At 45.1% G+C, this 18,885-nt stretch overlaps 1 protein-coding gene across 1 annotated transcript in view; it reads right to left on the bottom strand.

Annotated features, from left to right (window-relative positions):
* Positions 1-1,011: 1,011 nt before the first annotated feature.
* The window catches only part of tlk2 (tousled-like kinase 2), a 42,953-nt gene continuing 25,079 nt past the window's right edge, over positions 1,012-18,885 (bottom strand). The window contains exons 18-21 of the mRNA XM_039739260.1: positions 17,508-17,646; positions 5,785-5,896; positions 4,220-4,327; positions 1,012-1,982 (exon numbers count right to left, since the gene is read on the bottom strand). Of these exons, the coding sequence (XP_039595194.1) occupies positions 1,809-1,982; positions 4,220-4,327; positions 5,785-5,896; positions 17,508-17,646 (533 nt within the window). The 3' untranslated portion in view covers positions 1,012-1,808. The remainder of the gene's footprint in view (positions 1,983-4,219; positions 4,328-5,784; positions 5,897-17,507; positions 17,647-18,885) is intronic.

The raw sequence follows: 18,885 nt of genomic DNA, 5'->3' as shown, positions 1-18,885 counted from the left end.
GAGCTCCTTTTGAGGTTTCAAACCTCTTCCTGCTGTCAGTCACTTCTGTGCTTTTTCTATTTGCTTTAAAGGCCACAATCTTATTGGTTCTGTAAAAGTGTCGCATAAAGGTGGCCAATCCTAACGGGACCCATAAACCCAGCCTGCCAACATTCAAAATGTTACAACAGCTGGGGACAGAACCGCCATCCAGTTGCCAGTCGGATTCTCCACAATGACATCCAGTCAAGACCTGGACATCCCTACTGTCCATCACTTGGTCCTGGTGTGGTTCTGTTAGTCATTTACTGCATTTGATGAATAACTGGGACAGGTGACTCCGTGGACTGGCAGATGGGAGCAGCGCTAGTGTACATCACCCTCACCCTCACCCTCACCCTCACCCTCTGTGTTTCACTTTATTTGGGCCACCATTCTTGGGGGAATTTGAGTTCCAGGAATTCCTCCTTTGGTACCGCGGATCAAAAATAGCAAAGGACTCAGTTATACGTACACACCTCCAGGGGTCAGGGTTCAACGCCCATAACGTGTGTGGCGGTTCATTACGTACACAGCATTCCCGTCCCATTCCAGGCAGCTGCATCTTACGTTAACCTCAACCTCCCAACTGGTGCTGGCTGAGCGTCTGGATCACCAACTCCTGTCCTGTGTGCCCACAAACCGGAGCCAACTCTGTAATGGAAAATGCCAAACGAGACACAATAGGCAGGAAAAAAAAAAATTAATGTCTGCACTTGACAGGACCTACCGTGCCCGGGCTCACTCCCATCCTGCCCACTTTGCAGAGGAGACAGCACTGAATGTCGCTGCAGGTATTCGTCCTTTGAAATGCGTTTACAGCAAAAGTGGTGCCAGCCGGGATGTCTCAAAGCGCAACTTCAGCGGGCAGGAGCCCCAAAATGGCCCCAACACAACCCAGAAAAGCTGCAAGTCTCTACCAGAGAAGCTGAGCGAGCGTCGGAGACATCAGGAGAACAACTGAAGGCCCGTAGACAAAGCAGATTTGCCAAGTGCGTTCAATAATTAATATTTAATGGTTTAAATGCATTTGTCACGTAGACTGCCCTCCTCCCTTCTCTTCCCCAAGTCACAATAAGCCCAAATTGAAAAGGTTCTAAAGAGGGGAAAAAGAAAAAGCCACGGGAGGCAGGGGCACTTTGGGGCATACGCGGTACAAACAGTGAAGGCCCTTTTCACAAAAAAGGGCCGATTCCAGTTTGGTTTCTATTAAAACACAATTTATAAAGGCAAACCAACAAACTGTAGCCTGTAATCATCCCTCGTCTCTTAAAAATGTTAATGAAAACAAACAAACAAAACCGGTCTAATCCTAACCCTACCAAATGGTAGCCAGCCGTCCTGGAAGGCTAGTAGCTAGAATGCATATTTACCCCACGCCCGACTCTTGTGCTTACATTTCTGTGGAAAAGGTCTTAACTGGAGCAAGGCTTACGTTACGAAAGGAAGGGGCCCTCGCAGCACGGGCGCCAAGGCCTGCGGCGGTCCAAGGGCCTCCCCCCGCGTGGTCGGGGACAGCGGTCGCCGCCACCACCAGCCGCTCAGAGCTGTCGAGGAAGGTCGGTTTGTCTCAAGACCTCGGACACATGGTTTGCCTGCGCTCCCTTTTGTTCCACTCTTCAAAGGTCAGCGTCTTCCAGAAGAGTGGAAGTTTTCATGCGTTGACAGAAAAGCCTATGAAGTGGCTGCCCTTCCTGGGTTTCTCTCCCTTTGTTTTGCCCTCCTCTCTCTGAGCTGCGTCGTTCCTCCTTAGAGCATGGTGTTCAAAGCGAGTGTCCAAGATCCGGGACTCAGTTTGAGGCGCTGCTGTTTGAGGATCCTGACGTGGAGGGGATGGCAGTTCCTGGAGCACCAGTGGTGGACACCGACTTCCGAATGTGAGGCATCAGGTAGGGGTCGCTGGCCAGCTGGTGGACATCGATTCGATCCTCCTTTCTGTACGCCAGACAGCGTCGGATGAAAGCCTTAAAGAAAAAAAAAAAAAATCACTGGAATCCTATGACAACGAGACCACGTCACAAAATCTGTCATCAGACCCATTTTTGTGCTGCCGGGAGAAGCCAAAAGAACTGTAACAACAACAGGGGATGACATGGCAAGACTGGGACAGTGACATGCTCGTCCTTGATATGGGACCAGAGCGGACCTCCAGCTAGCAAAATGACAGAACACAGACAAAGCCGCCAAGGCATACGACTGGCCAAGACGACAACTACACACAGAAGCCATTCCAGGACAGTGGAGGCGTCCACTCGTGGCAAGTCTTTGGTCCTCGTATCACTGCACAGACAGACAGACAACAGACAGACAGACATTAGCAGATGGACTGATGGCCGTTTTCAGTTACTGCCTGCAGCACTCGAGGTCTCACAGCAAAGCCTCTAATAGTGCCAGGAAGATGAGCGGCTGAAGTGCAACATGTCTGTACAAAAAGGTGGACGTGACTTCATGCCAGCCTGCTCTGCAAACGGAGATGTCCCCCCTCTACGCTACCAAAGGCATTTTAAGGAGATATCCACAATAGCATCCACTGGAATGTTCTGGCAAAATGAATTGGTTTTGATGCTCAGGTGCCCCACTTGTCTTGATAGGTATAATCTGTGCCATGCAGGCTCTCTGAATTTTCAAACTTTCTAGCCAATAAGGAGTGGTAAGCTCAAATGAAATGGTTTGTCACTCAATTGGTTCACTTTGTCTTGCTTTTGCCTCTTTTATGATTTTTTCCAGTATGTCCTCTTCATTCCCGTCCCGGGTATGACATTAATCTCCATCCAGTCCTGCACGTTGCCCTCTAACATGCAGAATTGGCACTCCAGCCACCATCAACAACCTCACCTCCCAGTGTCCCATTCCATCTGAACTGGTGCGGTGCTGAGGGGTCACCCGTCACATGGCTGCACTCAGGTCCTAATCTGGGATGTCGAGTTGGTTTGTCATGTGGTGGGTGCGGCGATGCGCTCTGCCAGCGTGGGCTCCTAACCTCCTCCTCTCCATTCTCTGTACAGCTTTGCCGTATTACGTTGTCCATCACCGATGCCGTGCAGCCATTTTGTCATTTTATACTTAACTGTTCATGAGCCTGCAGGCAAACCTCCATGTTATTCCACTCGTCTACCAGAGGTTCGTACGTCTGATGTCTGCCACGGTCTAAAGTATTCAGTCCTTCAGTCGGACGTTGTAACCTTTTTAGTGCTGTAGACTGCCTTGTGATGAAGTAATATAATAAAAAACGATTGACTGACTTAATAGAGTTCTTAAAAAAATGTCTGCTCAAGTGCTTTTTTGTGTCCCCCCCTCTTATGTTAAACTTTATACTCTTAATAACAAAATTTGTGTCCGTGACTTGTAAAGAGGGTCTTTACCCGATTGGTTCACAAAGGGTGCGGAAAACTTTAAAACAACTGAACTATCAAAAAAAGCTGAGAGCCTGCCAACGCGCGTCTTCTGCTGTGCTGAACAAAAGGCAGCTGCGGTTGAGCGCCGCTCGGAGCGTAAACCTGCAGGTCTTCATCTCTATGGCGGCTCATTTAAAGGGCTGTACTCCTACAGAGCCAGCGCCCTCTGCTGGATACAATATGCGCTAACTTCACAACTTTCTTAAACCGGAGTACACGGAGTACAAGGCAGGCCAGACTTAGACGGAGATAAAACGCCTGCACAGCGAACACTCGGCTCCAGCAGCACCCTGTTGCAAAACGAATTCTCTAGAGGATATGGCAATATTTAAACTAGCAGACATTCGTGCAGAGTGACATGGGATGATTGAAGAGAAGACACAGAAGCCGTTTTGTAGTTTCAGGTAAGCTGGCATTTTGTCTTCGAGAATCGTCTTCGAGATCTGTCAGTCTGCGATGTTCCCAGCGTCGGCCATGCTGGTGTATACAAACACAATCTTCTTGAAGGAACCTTGTGTGTTCTCTAATAACAATTAAACCGACTAATAAAATGTGACCTTTAATATGCTGATATCGAACACACACACTTGGCCAGGCAGTGTCAGCACGTCAAGAAGCTGTTCAAATGGAAGATTCGTCAAATTCTGTTGGTCAATTGCTTGGTCAGATACATGTGGGACACACCATCAGAGACAGCAACCCTTTTGATTGAAATGTTTGCTTATTTCTTTTCATGGACAGAATCCAAGAGCACAGAGGGGCTATCCCAGGGTCTGGAGTGAACGTTAAGTCAATGTCTGCTTTACCTTAGCTTCTGGAGAAACAGCTGGCTTGGTCGGAAACTGGACTTCTGTGGCTTTTAGGATGGTGTTCTCCTGAAGGATGTCCTGTTGGGACTGGTTATGGCCGAATGGCTTAAAAAAAGACCAAGAAAAAAAAAAAAAGACATGAATGTGCACCATTGGTCATGTAATCACTAAAATGTCAATTTAAATGAATATTCTCACCTCCAAATGAGTATTAAAGAGGTCTTGTGTAGGCTCCAAAGACGGTGCCCCAAACACCTCTGGCACCATTAAAGTTGACCTTTTCTTCAATTTCTGTGTTGTTGTTGTTGTTCTTCATCGTTATGTCAGAACGCAGTTTTTGAATTACAATAAACTTTTAACGACGAAGGACCAGCGATCTTGCACTGGCGATCTGAAACTGTCCAGAGTGTGTGCTTAGTGTGTGGGTATGTGTGTGCCCTGCGGTGGGCTGGCGCCCTGCCCGGGGTTTGTTTCCTGCCTTGCGCCCTGTGTTGGCTGGGATTGGCTCCAGCAGACCCCCGTGACCCTGTAGTTATAGCAGGTTGGATAATGGATGGATGGAGCAGCGATCCAGAATGCACTGAAAAGGCTCAGATGAACCTGCTGCTGAAAAATGGTGGCAGAGCCATTCAAGTCTCTCCTCCTTATGCACCTGGAGGTCACATCTTGACTGTTTTGTGACCGATTTTCCTGTCCTTATTTTAAAGGACAAGTCCAGCTTGATTTTGTACTTTTTGGACAGCCATATTAAACCCTAAACTTACCAGAAGCAATTTGACATTTCTGGCTTGCATGTCCGATTCTTCAGTGTTTGATGTAAGCCAGACACAATATTTAAACAGCTTCCCAATAAAAGAGTTTATAACGAGGAATAACGCATCTGTTTCTGGCAGACACCATACCTGGAAATATAGATGTGAACTCGAAAACAAGAGGCATGTCTGCATTTAACCAAGCGAGATCTGTGATAAGAAGCCAAGAAGATCTTCTAGGCACCGGCAGCTCACCCTCAACAGACAGACTCTGTCAGCCTCTGCCCGTTTTTATACTCAATACTACAAATGCACCATTGGCATGTTACATGTAAAACTGTCTTCAATACACACTTCATTAAAACACAACTACGCCTCCGAGTGAAGCCGAGTCCTTGCCGGGCACGAAGCACAGAGGAGGCTTCACTGCACAGAGACGTCGTAACGCACACTTAACAGCGCCTGAGAAAGCTGTTCCGTTTATACCGAGTGATTTGTGTCTTTCGCCGTCTGTCGGATTTGAAGATCCCAGTGAAACACGGGCATCCCTCTGCCAACTGTTTTTTTGTTTTGCATACTCAAGTTAAGTTTTCTCCAAAACTGTGGTGTTACATTCACCATCTTGCACTCATTTTGTGCTTTAGGACAATGTGTTGTGTAGGCACTAGAAGTGAACTTTTTAATCTCACATATGTATGCGCCTTCATGAAAAACAGACGAGGGCTTTGATTGTAGGTTGGCTGTCAGTGAAGCAAATGGAGTGAAATCTCACAGAAACAAACCGAAATTCAGAGCAACTCCAGAAATTACCTTCCTTCCATAGAGACATTGATAGAAGATGACGCCCACAGACCACACATCGACTTTGTTGGAGATTTTTGGAGGCTCTTTTCCTACTACAAAACATTCAGGTGGAAGGTACCTACGTGAGAAAATGAAAAAGGCGTCAATTACATCATTCAGGGAGGAAAGAAATAAAAACCACAACTTAACCCTAACCCAATTCCAGAACTCTCTTAACGTCATATTGTTTCTGTAGGTCTGAATAATTGGACCTTCAGTTGCAAGGCAGGCACATCCATAGCCGACGACAATAACTGGCTGCCATTCATTAGATTCAGGAAGGCCAAGACCAGTACAGCACCCACAGACTCCAGGAGACACCAGTCACCAAACTAAAACAAGGCACGCCATGCAGAAGGACCGAAAAGCGGCTCAGACACAGAAAGTAAAGGGTTATGGGCAGAGGGGCCTTTAGCGAATTCCACAGTGCTGAAGGGCTGGCTCGTCAGGGATCCGTTTGTATACCTTGGGAAGAAGGGAACTACCAAGTTGGTTAATATTGCCGATGACACACAGAGGACCCCTCAAGTCTGCCAGATCATTACAGAAGTACGTGGACGGGGGGCACGCGGCAGGTAAGGTTGAATGTCATTAAAGGTAAAAAGTAAAAATGCAATGTTTGAATAGACAAGGGGGCATGTCAACTTGTGAGCAGGACTTCGCAGTTACAGCAGACCAGTAACAGTCCACATCCAAACCACTGACTGCACTGGGAAGGAAGCCAGCAAGAGATCAGGTTACAAAGCACAACAGCGTGTCGGGTGCGAGTTACGAGGGGTCACCGTGAAGCCACAGCGTACCACGTGTTGGTGACAGCTGACCTGACCTGACCTGACCTGGAGGACTGCTTACAAGTCTGTGGTGTAAAAGAACTTCAGACATTTTTGCATTGCTTGTTTGCAGCTGATCTGGTTTTCATTTGTAAAGGTCCTCTCTGCATGTGCAGCCTTTAAATATCGATATAGATATTGACCTGATCCATTTGTGTGTGCGTGTGTGTATAGAAATATACATTTATATCATCCAACACCTATCTGTATGGCTGTCTGTCTGTCTACTTAATGCACTTAAGTTTTTTTGTCACATTTGTCAAACAATCCGGTTGATTCTGCGTCTTCTCTCATCGCACTAAGAATCAGAGTTCATGAGATATTTGCACTAATCTGAGACGGTTCTGCGTGAATTCCTTTTGCATGTTGCACAGAACCTTTCTGATGGATTATTAAAGCACATTTACGTGGTAATCTGCTAGTTATCTAGCAGGCCACTTTGAAAAAAATGAAAACATAATAATAATGCATTATATTTATAGATAGATCCATCATTAATCCCAAGGGGAAAGCTCCTTTCCTGTGTTCAAAGCACCAGCCTCGGAGTGCATTCTCAGCCACGCTTGTGGCCATTTTCAGAAATAACAAACAAATATTTACCTGTGATAATGACGATGGGAATGTTAAAACAGTGCTTGTTGTGCAGTCGCTGCCTTTCAGAACAGGTGGCAGTGCAAAAATGAGCAGCTGTGGAAAAGCTTTCCTTAAAATCATTTAATGTTCTGTGGTTGCTATTAAGCCGCTTTTTGTTTCATATGCCTAGGAGTCACAGTGGACTCTAAGCTATCGACTGCCAGTCAGTGTTCAGAAGCCATTAAGAAGGCTCACAGACATATGTCAGGTCATATAGCGCCTTGATGTGTGGAGTACAAGTCACAGGAGGTTCTGCTCAACCTTTATAATGCACTGGTGAGGCCTCATCTGGAGTCCTGTGTGCAGTTTGGGTCTCCAGGCTACAAAAAGGACAAAGCAGCACAAGAGAAGGTCCAGAGAAGAGTGACTGGGCTGATTAGAGGACTACAGGGGTTGAGTTATGAGGAAAGAATAAAAGAGCTGAGCCTTTAAAGTTTAAGAAGATTAAGAGGTGACCTGATTGAAGTGTTTAAAATGATGAAGGGAATTAGTCCAGTGGATCGAGACTTGTATTTTAAAATGAGTTCATCAAGAACACGGGGACACAGTTGGAAACTCGTGAAGGGTGAATTTCATACAAACATTAGGAAGTTTTTCTTTACACAAAGAACGATAAGACACTTGGAATAAGCGACCAAGTAGTGTGGTGGACAGTAAGACGTTAGGGACTTGATGTTTTCTTGGAGGAAACAAGTGGATAGGACTGGAGAGCTTTGTTGGGCTGAATGGCCTGTTCTCGTCCAGAGTGTCCTAATGTTCTAAAGCCTACAGTGCACTCACGATGTCCATGAATACCATTTGTCTCGACTGAGGAGTTCGAGTGGATCGTCTGGAGGTCTGAAAAGAGCCCCAAACCGGCTTATCTGCTCTTGTCTCAAGTCAGACTGCGGACATCAAGTTGTGTTTAGAAGTCGATTATTAAACAAAAATAAAACAAACACTTTCAAATATTTTATTAATTACAGATATCTTGTTTGTCTTCTTAGGGGGGTATTTTATTTGAATGTATTTTTTTATGTATGCATAGACTTCATACATAAGCCAGCAAATGAATTTGTAAGCAAAACCTACCATGAGAAATGTGTCACCAGTGGATTAAGCAGAATGTGAAAATTTAAAACAAAATTGTTTCTAGAAAATATTAATTTTTAAAGCAACAATGAACCTAACACAATACAGTACTTACTGACATAAGAATCTCTCTGTTACTTAAGCTTATTTAAAGAAGAAATAAAAAACCTTTAAAAACGTTGCCCCTGCTGCTGCTGTGTGACACAATGTATGGGCGCACTCGTTAAGTGACGACGAAATTAAGTTTTGGTGTGGGAAGCAATCAAATAAAAAGAGTTTCACGTCACGGGGCGGCAGCGATGATCACAGCAGCACTGAGTGGACAATAAGAAGCCAACGTGGCACGTCGTTCAGAACACAAAAGAGTTGGCTGTGTACCATCCCTACGCTCGGTGACTTGGGTACAATTTTAAGTCCAATTTGCAGTCGCTGACTGATTTTTCACTTCAATGGCCGTAGTTTCACATGCAGTATGAGAGGATTTTAACTTACAGCAGGAAAAATTTCTGTTATGTCAGAAAATCCAGTCGGCCGTCTTGTACTTTGCGGTCTCACAAGCCGATTTTCCCAAAGTCGTTCTTGAAATTTATTGTGCATCGATCTCAGACTATTTTACACTGGGCATTGCTGGGTATTTCTATTCGCTTGCATTCCGTGACCTTCAGTTATACGGAGGATTTCCTCATTGTGATTATGTAACATTACTTCTATTTATTTTTTTATGTTCACACATTTTATTTCTATTTATGTTCTTTGTACTTTTCTTTTTATTCTCTTATTGTAAAGCCCTTTGGCCACAGCATTCCTATGTTGTTTTAAATGTGCTATATAAATACATTGACATATTGCCATTGTCAAGCTAATTTCCACATTTTTGATTTCAAAAACCAAATATCATAAAGCAACACACTTAACAAAAGCACCTTGGGAAGTCTTTATTGGAAGAACGTTAACTTAACGCACACAACTACTGCTCATTCTCTCTGTGAAACAAACAGGCTGCACGCACTGTCCACACCTCAACCATCCGCACGTCCGCTAACAACAACTTCTTTTCTTTGTGCTTTCAGAGCACACCAAGCCAAGTGCCAGGGACGCAGCTCTTTTCTTTCCTGACATTTGAACAAGTGTGTGGTCACCATGTTGTCCTGAATGGGTAAAACTGCCCAGTGGTCCCATGTATGTCGTGGCAGGACATGTCGAACTGAAGGTGCTCATACAGTCTGAGCACACAGACGACTGGAGACACAACTGCAGTGGGACCAGTCGACTGTCCCACGTTTCTACAAAACGCTCACAATTAAAAATATGAAGTGCCAGGGCAGCTCTAATCCAGCCGTTTGCTGGTGATCTGTCATCTAATGGCAGAGCCGCTAGTGTTTGTACTGCAAATCTTCAGGGACTTGCGTTTGAGGGTGGAAAAGAGGGAGCTAGAAATAACTTCAACACACATCAACTATTAAACAGTTTTATAAAACACCAGTTGGCCGTGTTTCAGGTCAGTTTTGTGAAGGCTCCTAAAGGAACTTCTTTTCTATGAAAAACAAAACAAGTAATAAAAAAGAAATGCACAGCTTGTAATGCATTACATATTATAATACGCAACTCCATAACATTTACTCTTTTTCCAAGTAATGTGACTTTGTTACTTTTTAATGTAATGTCCCCCAACACAGAGCAGCATGGTGGCGCAGTGGGTAGCGCAGCTGCCTCCCAGTTAGGAGACCCGTCTGGGTTCACTTCCCGGTTCCTCCCTGCGTGGAGTTTGCATGTTCTCCCCGTGTCTGCGTGGGTTTCCTCTCACAGTCCAAAGACATGCAGGTGAGGTGCACTGGTGGTCCTAAATTGTCCCCTACGGTGGGCTAGCACCCTGCCCGGGGTTTGTTCCTGCCTTGCTCCCTGTGTTGGCTGTGATTGGCTCCAGCAGACCCCCGTGACCCTGTAGTTAGGATATAGCGGGTTGGATAACGTCCGACTGACTGTCCCCCAACACATGCTGCATGACTCAGATAAGGACTACCATACATGTGGCAGCACAGCACCAAGACGGGGTAGGAAGGGGACACTGCAAGTGGACTAAACAATGAGGGTCACCAGCAGGAACAATGGTGGAGTAGGAGCACCCAGCACAAACCAGTAAGCGAAGGGAGGAGGCCATCCAGAGAGGAATGAGAGAGAAGCTGAAGCAGGAACGTCGTCATGCAGTTGTGTGTCAATTAACCAAAAACGTTTGTGGAGAGAAAGAGTGATAGAAAGAAAAACAATGGACTGTTAGTTTAACAACGAGCTCACCATCCAAAGGACGGCGAGGGAAACACAAATGCTTGAATGGCACCCTTCACAGACAGAACCGCAGACTTAACAGAATAAACTTTAGGGACCATCGGTGTTTAGTAAAAGTTAGGTGAATAGGGACTGGCGGGCTGTGTTGGGGAGGTTGGACTGTTTCTTACCAAAACGTGGCTTGGCTTTGCCCTCAGGTTAGGCTCTCGGGAATGCTGTTGCCACCAACAAGAACCGAACGCAACACAAATACAAAAAGGGACAGCAACCAAGGACTGCCCGACGCAGCTCTTTAAACTGGATATTTCTCGATCAGCTCCTCATATCGATTACAACAGATTACTCTCACGTAACGCTCCCTGCCACGTACACATGTACACACAATGAGTTCATCTGAAGGCACATCAGGTTCTCATCTAGCAGGTCATATCTGGTGGAGTTGGGAAGATATTTAGTGCGAGGTTGGCAAGGTCAAGTTTAACTTTTGAAGCCCCATGTGAAGGGTTGGTGGAGTAACGGGTGAGACGCATCTGCACGTCAGAGTGTGGTCCGCCAGCGGCTTCCTGTGGTGCACGATTGAGACGCTGCACCCGTGGAGGGGAATACGAGAAAGAGTCGACATGTGAAAGAAAGGATCGGAGAATCAAACAGAGTTACGGATCAAGGGAAAGAAATGAAAGAGAGATGAGAGAACTAAAAGGAAAAACGAATGATAGGAGGTTAACAGAAGGAGAGAGCGAGTGTGTGTGTGAGCCAGAAAGAGAGAAGGCAGACAGCCAGGAAGAAGTCCCTGGAGGGAGTGTGCGGTCAGCGCTCGGAGGCTGATGGTCAGCAGAGTGACCTGGAAGCTGAAGTGATGAAGCAACTTGCCAAAGAGTGGCAGTATGGAGGCTGCTGGGGATTGAGAGGCGACCTGAGGGTGAAACGCGAGCCTGGCAGTGGGAGTCAAACAACTGGTGTGATGCCCTGCTGGGAGCCAGAGAGGGCTACAGGGGCCCCCGAGCCTAGCGGCAGTGTGGAAAGATGGCTGAACGGCAGATTAGGCGCCCCCCTGGCTGCATGGACCCGTCAGGGTTAAACCAGGGAGATGTCGCCTGTAAAGGAGTGTAGCCGGGCTCACCCTGCCGTGTTTTAACCTCGTTTTAACGGATTATTTATCTGATGGTTTTAACCTCCACCATCACTTTGTTTTATTGGATTATTTATTTCTTAAACTTTTGGACAATTTTTTTGGCTCATTTTTTTCTTTTTTTAATAAAAGCTCTTTGCACTTTTATGGACCTTCCTGTTGCTTCGTGTTGTGTCCTCATCTACAGGCTCATCCCAAAACAGGACAGTCGCACTGCCATCTAGTGGATGAAATCATATACTGCAAAAAAAAAAAAAAACAGGAATATTTTTCTGCTTTCTGCTAGTTTAGGGTGTGTCCGTGGAATCTCATTAATATTCATGAGGGGTGGAGCCTTAAATCAAAAACACACTGGGAAACTAGTTTTGAGATCAAACTGAAACGGAACCATTAGCCGAGTGGTGATAGCGAGAGAGATTACAATGTTGAGACGGACAGTGAAACGCACGCCTTGTTCAGTAGATGCTGACCTGCCAGGTTTCAGTGATGTTCACGTCTGGTGTCACCTTCATATCACTGCAGACAATCCTATGCCTCCTCATTGCTCACTTGCAGGTAAACCCAATGATCAGGATTTATCTGCACTATTAATGGTTTGTCAGTGATAGTCTGGTGGAGATGAACCGCTATGCTGAGGAGTAAACCATTTGCTTAACATCGCAGACGACATGTGGGCGTTTATCGGTATGCCCAGTATGGGTTGATAAACCATTCCAGAGACGCCCACTTTCAGAAAAGTTATGAGAGTGTTGTTTTAACTCCTTATGAAACGTACCTGCACTTTGCTAATCACGATGGTTATGATGAAGCAAATCATGAAGCACCTAAACTGAACAAACTGTGCCTACGTGAAATAGGCATTCATCAATAATATGCAGAAAGTACATTCCTGTTCACAACACAAGTATTAACAAAAAACTTATGGGTTACAAGGGAAGGCCGTCATAGATACGACATCCAAACAGACAGTATTCGCCATGGAGCTCTATATTCGTGTGAAGCTCGATACTTGCTACCCCACTACGTCCCTCTAGCGGTGTAAAGTATACGGCCTCACTTCATCCTCTGCATGGTCACCCTTTAAATGTAGAACAATGGACAGTTTCTATACCTCACCTCAACAGCTTGAAATACAACCACAAAGCAAAAAATGACGTACAGTATATGGAAGTGTGTGACTGAACCGGCACTGCGGAGCAGCAGCCATGTGGCCCAAAGGCACCACGGTAGACATCAGGTGCAAGGAAGGACAAGACGGACATCTGCCTCCTAATGACTGGTCACAATGCAACAACTGCCAGGGAAAATGTGGAAGTCACTTTGGAGCTGCGCTACATAAAAATAAGTATTTGTTTTTGTCAGTGCCGAGTGCGTTCTGTTTTCATCACCCCGTTTACTGTCCGTTATATGTGTGTCAGGATGATGGAGAGAGGCCGCAGCCCCAAGACGGAAATCACCTGTTAAACTCACCAGATGCATCCGGGACATTCTGTATTTAAAGAAGAGGAGCGAAGGAGAGAGAAAGAGAGAGGAGAAAGGAGACAATTTACCCGATCATTTACAGACTCATCACTGCCGTTTATCGCTTTTTCAACATCACGACAGCCAGAGCTGAGAAACCCCGGGGTTCGGAATTCATACCCGCCATTGCCAGGACTTTTCACGGTGAGGTCGTTTTGTTTTTGGGAAGGAGCGCCAGTATCAATACCACCGGACTTCATTTTTCACCACATTTCAATCTCTGTGGCTGTATTTGTGTTACGTGTTTCTATTAGTTGTTTAGGGGCAAAAGGAGGGGTTCATTGTAAATATTTGTATAGTCCAGGGGTCCTCAATCCCAGTCCTGGAGAGCCGCAGTGGCTGCAGGTTTTTGTTCTGACCTGGTTGCTTAATTAGAAAGCAATTCTTGCCAATAAAGCACTAACAAGCTATGAAGTTAAATGAACTCTGCTATGTCAGCTCATTCTCATATCCTAGATTTTCTTTCCATTTCTATCATGCAAATGATTTGAAGGCTAAAATGGACGAGTAATTCTCAGTCCTTCACTTTTTTCTCTTCATTTTTCTTCCAAGTATTTCATTAAACCCAATAGTGCAGATAAATACACACAGGTGTAAATGTAAAGAAGCTAAATGGAGAAATGCTGCTGTCTCTCTTGTCATTGGCATGTTACTGATAATAAGGAGCAATTCAAATAGCTGTTTAAGACAAAATGAAGCAACAAGGGCTCAAAATCACTAAAGTGAAGCACAATAAGTGCTTTTTATTAAGCAACTGGGTTGGAGCAAAAACCTGCAGCCACTGCGGCTCTCCAGGACCGGGATTGAGGACCCCTGGTGTAGTCTTATATAATAATTAGTCACTGGTGTCATTGGGGATAGTGGGATTTTGTGCACACACACACACACACACACACACACACACACACACATATATATTATTGAATATTGGTTTGTCTTTTTACTTTACAATATATCCGTGTTTGATTTTACATTTCTCTTACTGTTTAATGGTTATTTTTTTGCATCTGGAAAATTAAGACGACTTGTAAGCAGTACGGCTCGTTATTAGAGCAAGAAGCCTCATGCGATCCAAGGAATAGTCTTGGTAGTGTAGTGGCCGGCCGTTACACAAGGGCAAGTTAATTCTGTGGACCACACACGGACGTACCACACTGTCACGCACTAGCAAATGACATCTATTTGAACAGTGCCTGTGGCGTCGGTGCCCGTTTCAAAACATACCACATTACGGACCATTCAAATTTGTTTCCTTATAAACGTCTTACCTTTTCTGTGTCTTAAAATTAACATTTGTTTGGCCAGCTATCCTTCAGAATTCTCTCTTATTGAACATGACTGCATATCACGATTACGCTGATGTCCGTTGACCTCGAGCAATTCATGCAAAATAAATACAACTAACAGACAAGTCAAGGTCTCTAGAACCTGAAATCCCACCAACACCACCAGTCCGTTCTGCCCTGGAAGCACACTTGGAGGCCTTCTTAACAGGCGTTTATAATTTGTACCTCACACCTTCGCTCACCAAAGACACCTTATATGGTCCACAAACCCCACCGAAGCGGTGGTTACTGTCAAATGACGAATTCCAACGCCCACGTTAGCACTCAGCCTCCTGCAGTTACCTGGCTGGCCGAGACACTGGCATAGGTCAGGCTGCACTGCTCCAAAGGCACATCTGGAGGGATTCTAAGAACAGGCACGAATAACGGGCTAAAGCCAAACTGAACTCTTTGAGGGCTGAATACGTTTCCAAATAACTTCTGAAAAGCACACAAAGCAATGGTTTCACAGATGAATTAACATAAAACGTCTGTTATGTGCCGTGGCTGCTGTCGGCGCACGTTCGGCATCTCTGGCGGCAGTAGTTGCGTAGGGGCACCTTGACGGTCGGCAGGAATGCACGGTGGGCCGGATGCCTGGCTGTAAGTGGGTGGCAGCCACAGTGTGACGCAATATGGTTTGTACCTCTTGTCATTATAAGTGGTGGTCCTCCGAGGTGAAAGCTGCTGTAGTCGCATCAGCTACATGAAAGTGTGCAGCACCACAATCAGCTGGGGGCCAACCAGATGATGTTGGTACCTCACTTTCATTTTTGATATCCATCTCCAGAGAGTTCGACTAGTCAGAATCCTATTCAACGAAATTATGTCAAATGTCGATGGAGTATTTTGCTTTGGTCTCTCGCCAGATGTTGGTGCCATTTTAGATGTTATTTGCTCTTCACTCCTCATACACCCGTAGGGGATCGAGGTTAAATCAACAAAGCTATGCAACTTTCCTTCCAGCAAAGAGAGTCAAACTAAAAGGTAATGGCGAGTTTTGTTGCAGTTCACAGCTCTACCCCTGAATTTTGACATCAGCCCTGAAAGAGTTAATGCCATGGACAATTGTGTGGATGACAGACAAGAGCATCCTTGGAACTCCGGGAATCGGCACTTTGGTATTTCATTACAGGTTACATATAATCCCACCAAGTTGTCCACTCAGGGAAACTACAAATCCCTGCAAACTGCCTTTGCTAAAGGAATCAAAACCAACTACAAATAAAAGCAGCAGACGGCCTGTAAACAAAGGCAGTTTTTCTAGAAGTACGTCATACCACTACAAACGTCCTGCATATCGGAAAAATTTTGCAGTTTCAGTTGTTAAATATTCTCTTGTTAGACAATAATGGTATTCCAGCAGCAAACATTATGCCCATTATCAAATATTTTGGCAAGGAAGCCTGGCCAACTACTCAAAGACAGACTTGGGACAAGAAGGAAATACCGGAGGTGGCAACACCTCCTAGCCACTAGAGGGCAATGCAGTCTCAGAACAGGAAGATAGGGGACAGTGCAATCCCAATAAAGAGTGAGAAAATGGAGTGATTTGGAGACCTGGCCTCTTAAAAGAAAAAGCTCAAGGGTGCAGAAACATTAGGACCCCGAAAGAGGGGGCTTAGCTTGGCGCCCCAGAAGTAAACAAAGGGCCAACTTCGACCATAGCACAAAGTTCTGAACCTGGCTGGAAGTGACTCCGAGATCTGAACATTAGGATTCCAAGGATTAATAAAATAACAACAGGAGGTCGAGCTTTTAGTTACAGGGCCCCTAAACTGTGGAATGGTCTTCCTGCTTCCATAAGAGATGCCCTCTCGGTCTCAGCCTTTAAATCCCAGCTGAAGACTCACTACTTCAGTTTAGCATATCCTGACTAGAGCTGCTGATTAACTGTACAGACTGCATCTCTGTTGTTAGTCATTAGCACTAAAACATAAGTAACATGATAATTATATTTGAATACTAACCCTCACCTATTCTGTTTCTTTTCTCGGTACCCAAATGTGGCCATTGGTGCCACGGCCCACCTGCCAAGTTGTTTGCCTGCCTATGGTAAAGTCATCCCTGATGGAGGATCACAGGAATCATGGGAAAGAGGGGTCCTTTCATCGGAGCAACGTTTCAGCCGTGGCATGGCCAAATGGGGAGGCAGCTAGATGGATGAGGTCTCCAGGACTCTAAAAATATCCAAACCTAATTATGTCTTATCATCTACTGTTAAACCGTACTTCTAAAATTTTTATTATTATGCTGTCTTAAGGAATTGTTCTGTTCTGTGTATTTGTATTGTATTGACCCCCTACTTTTGACACCCACTGCACGCCCAACCTACCTGGAAAGGGGTCTCTCTTTGAACTGCCTTTCCCGAGGTTTCTTCCATTTTTCCCTACAAGGTTTTTATTGGGAGTTTTTCCTTGTCTTCTCAGAGAGTCAAGGCTGGGGGGCTGTCAAGAGGCAGGGTCTGTTAAAGCCCATTGCGGCACTTCCTGTGTGATTTTGGGCTATACAAAAATAAACTATTGTATTGTATTGTATTGTAACATCTGCTCACACGTGCTGGTAAACCATTTTAGGTAGAATGTCCAGAGGGGACTGGGCTGGCGGTCTCATGGTCTGGAATTCCTACAGATTTTATTTTTTTCTCCAGCCGTCTGGAGTTTTTTTTTGTTTTTTCTGTCCCCCCCTGGCCATTGGACCTCACTCTTATTCAATGTTAATTAATGTTGATTTATTTTGTTTTTCTTATTGTGTCTTTTATTTTTCTATTCTTTTATTATGTAAAGCACTCTGAGCTACTGTTTGTATGAAAATGTGCTATAGAAATAAATGTTGCTGTTTCGTTAAGCGCCTTTACAATATAGACAGACACTTGAACACATAAAACGAAACACTCACCAGTATGTACCAGCACCCTGCGACGTCAACTCCATTCCTTCCACTGAGTTATAGCTGTCATCGTCCATAATTTTAGACAAACCAAAATCAGTAATTTTAATTTCTCCACATGCAGTCCCATTTACCAGAAGGATGTTACCTGCAGGAAAACAGATCATCAGATGACAACATAATAGGAGGACAGCAAACGCAAGTGGGGAAAAAAAACAAAAAAACACCAAAACGACACAGACAAGACAGACAGACAGACACACATACAGAGATAAGACAGACAGACAGACGGACAGACAGACATACAGACAGACAGACAGAGATACACACACACACAGAGATAGACAGAGACACACAGACACAGAGACACACACGGACAGACAGACAGACAGACAGCAGACGTTGCAGCGACTCTCCAAGAATAACAAACAGACCACGAACTCCGCCCGAGGACCACAATAAACGTTACACATTTCAGCACTCGAATGCATACTGCTGGCACCGCTCAAGTTTTACATGACACTACTCAGACATGTCCAGCATTCGTTTTAAAATCTGAACGCAGTTTAAAAATAAAAATAAATTTGTTGGCACAAGGCAGGACACCTACAGTATACCACAGTGAAATATTAAGGGGGGCAGCGGACCAACAAACAAATCTTTGTGCAGAACCAATTTATATCTCAGTGCAAACAAAAACACAGGATTTGCCGGAATCAGACATGACCTCATCAGGATGACTCTGTTCTGAGAGACTCGAGCGATGTTTTACAGGGGGCACTGAGCCACAGACTCAAAGGAAGAAAACATTTACATAACACCCGCTCTGTCGGCTCAGGGTTTCCGAAGTGCCAGAAATGCCATGGGCATGAATTTCTGAGGTCCTTTGTGTGAGACTGCAGCCTTGAAGGACAATCCACACACCCGGTTGAGTTCTGGATAACCTACACGACTTGAACCGGATTTTCCTGAATAAGTGTTAGAAACTGATGTTTCTCAGTTACGATGAAATGTTGATCTTGGAGGCACGAATGAAAGACTTAAACCCCCATCATAATCTATGATTTTCCAAGCAATTTTCAGCTGCAGGCATCACTCACATGATCATAGCAAGTTGAGGCAGTCGCAGTTCGCTAACATGACTGCCTGTTGTTTAGTCTGACAACCGTTGCAGTTCAGTCAAACTCGTCTAGGACTTGTCTGGGGGGAAAGAAAATTGGTTTGGTTTTCTCTTATGTTGTATGTGGGTGGTTTGGGCTCTGTGGCCTGTCTGTGCCAAATGCTCACACAAAGCATAATGAGACGGTAAGGGATAAAAGCACAGGTGTTTTGGGTTCACAGACAGAAAAAAGGTTCATCTGTCTGATGTCTTCTGCTTGTTGGACCA

Source organism: Polypterus senegalus, chromosome 17 (assembly GCF_016835505.1).
Source record: "Polypterus senegalus isolate Bchr_013 chromosome 17, ASM1683550v1, whole genome shotgun sequence".
NCBI classification, from domain to species: domain Eukaryota; kingdom Metazoa; phylum Chordata; class Cladistia; order Polypteriformes; family Polypteridae; genus Polypterus; species Polypterus senegalus.
This window is presented reverse-complemented; position numbering and strand designations above follow the sequence as displayed.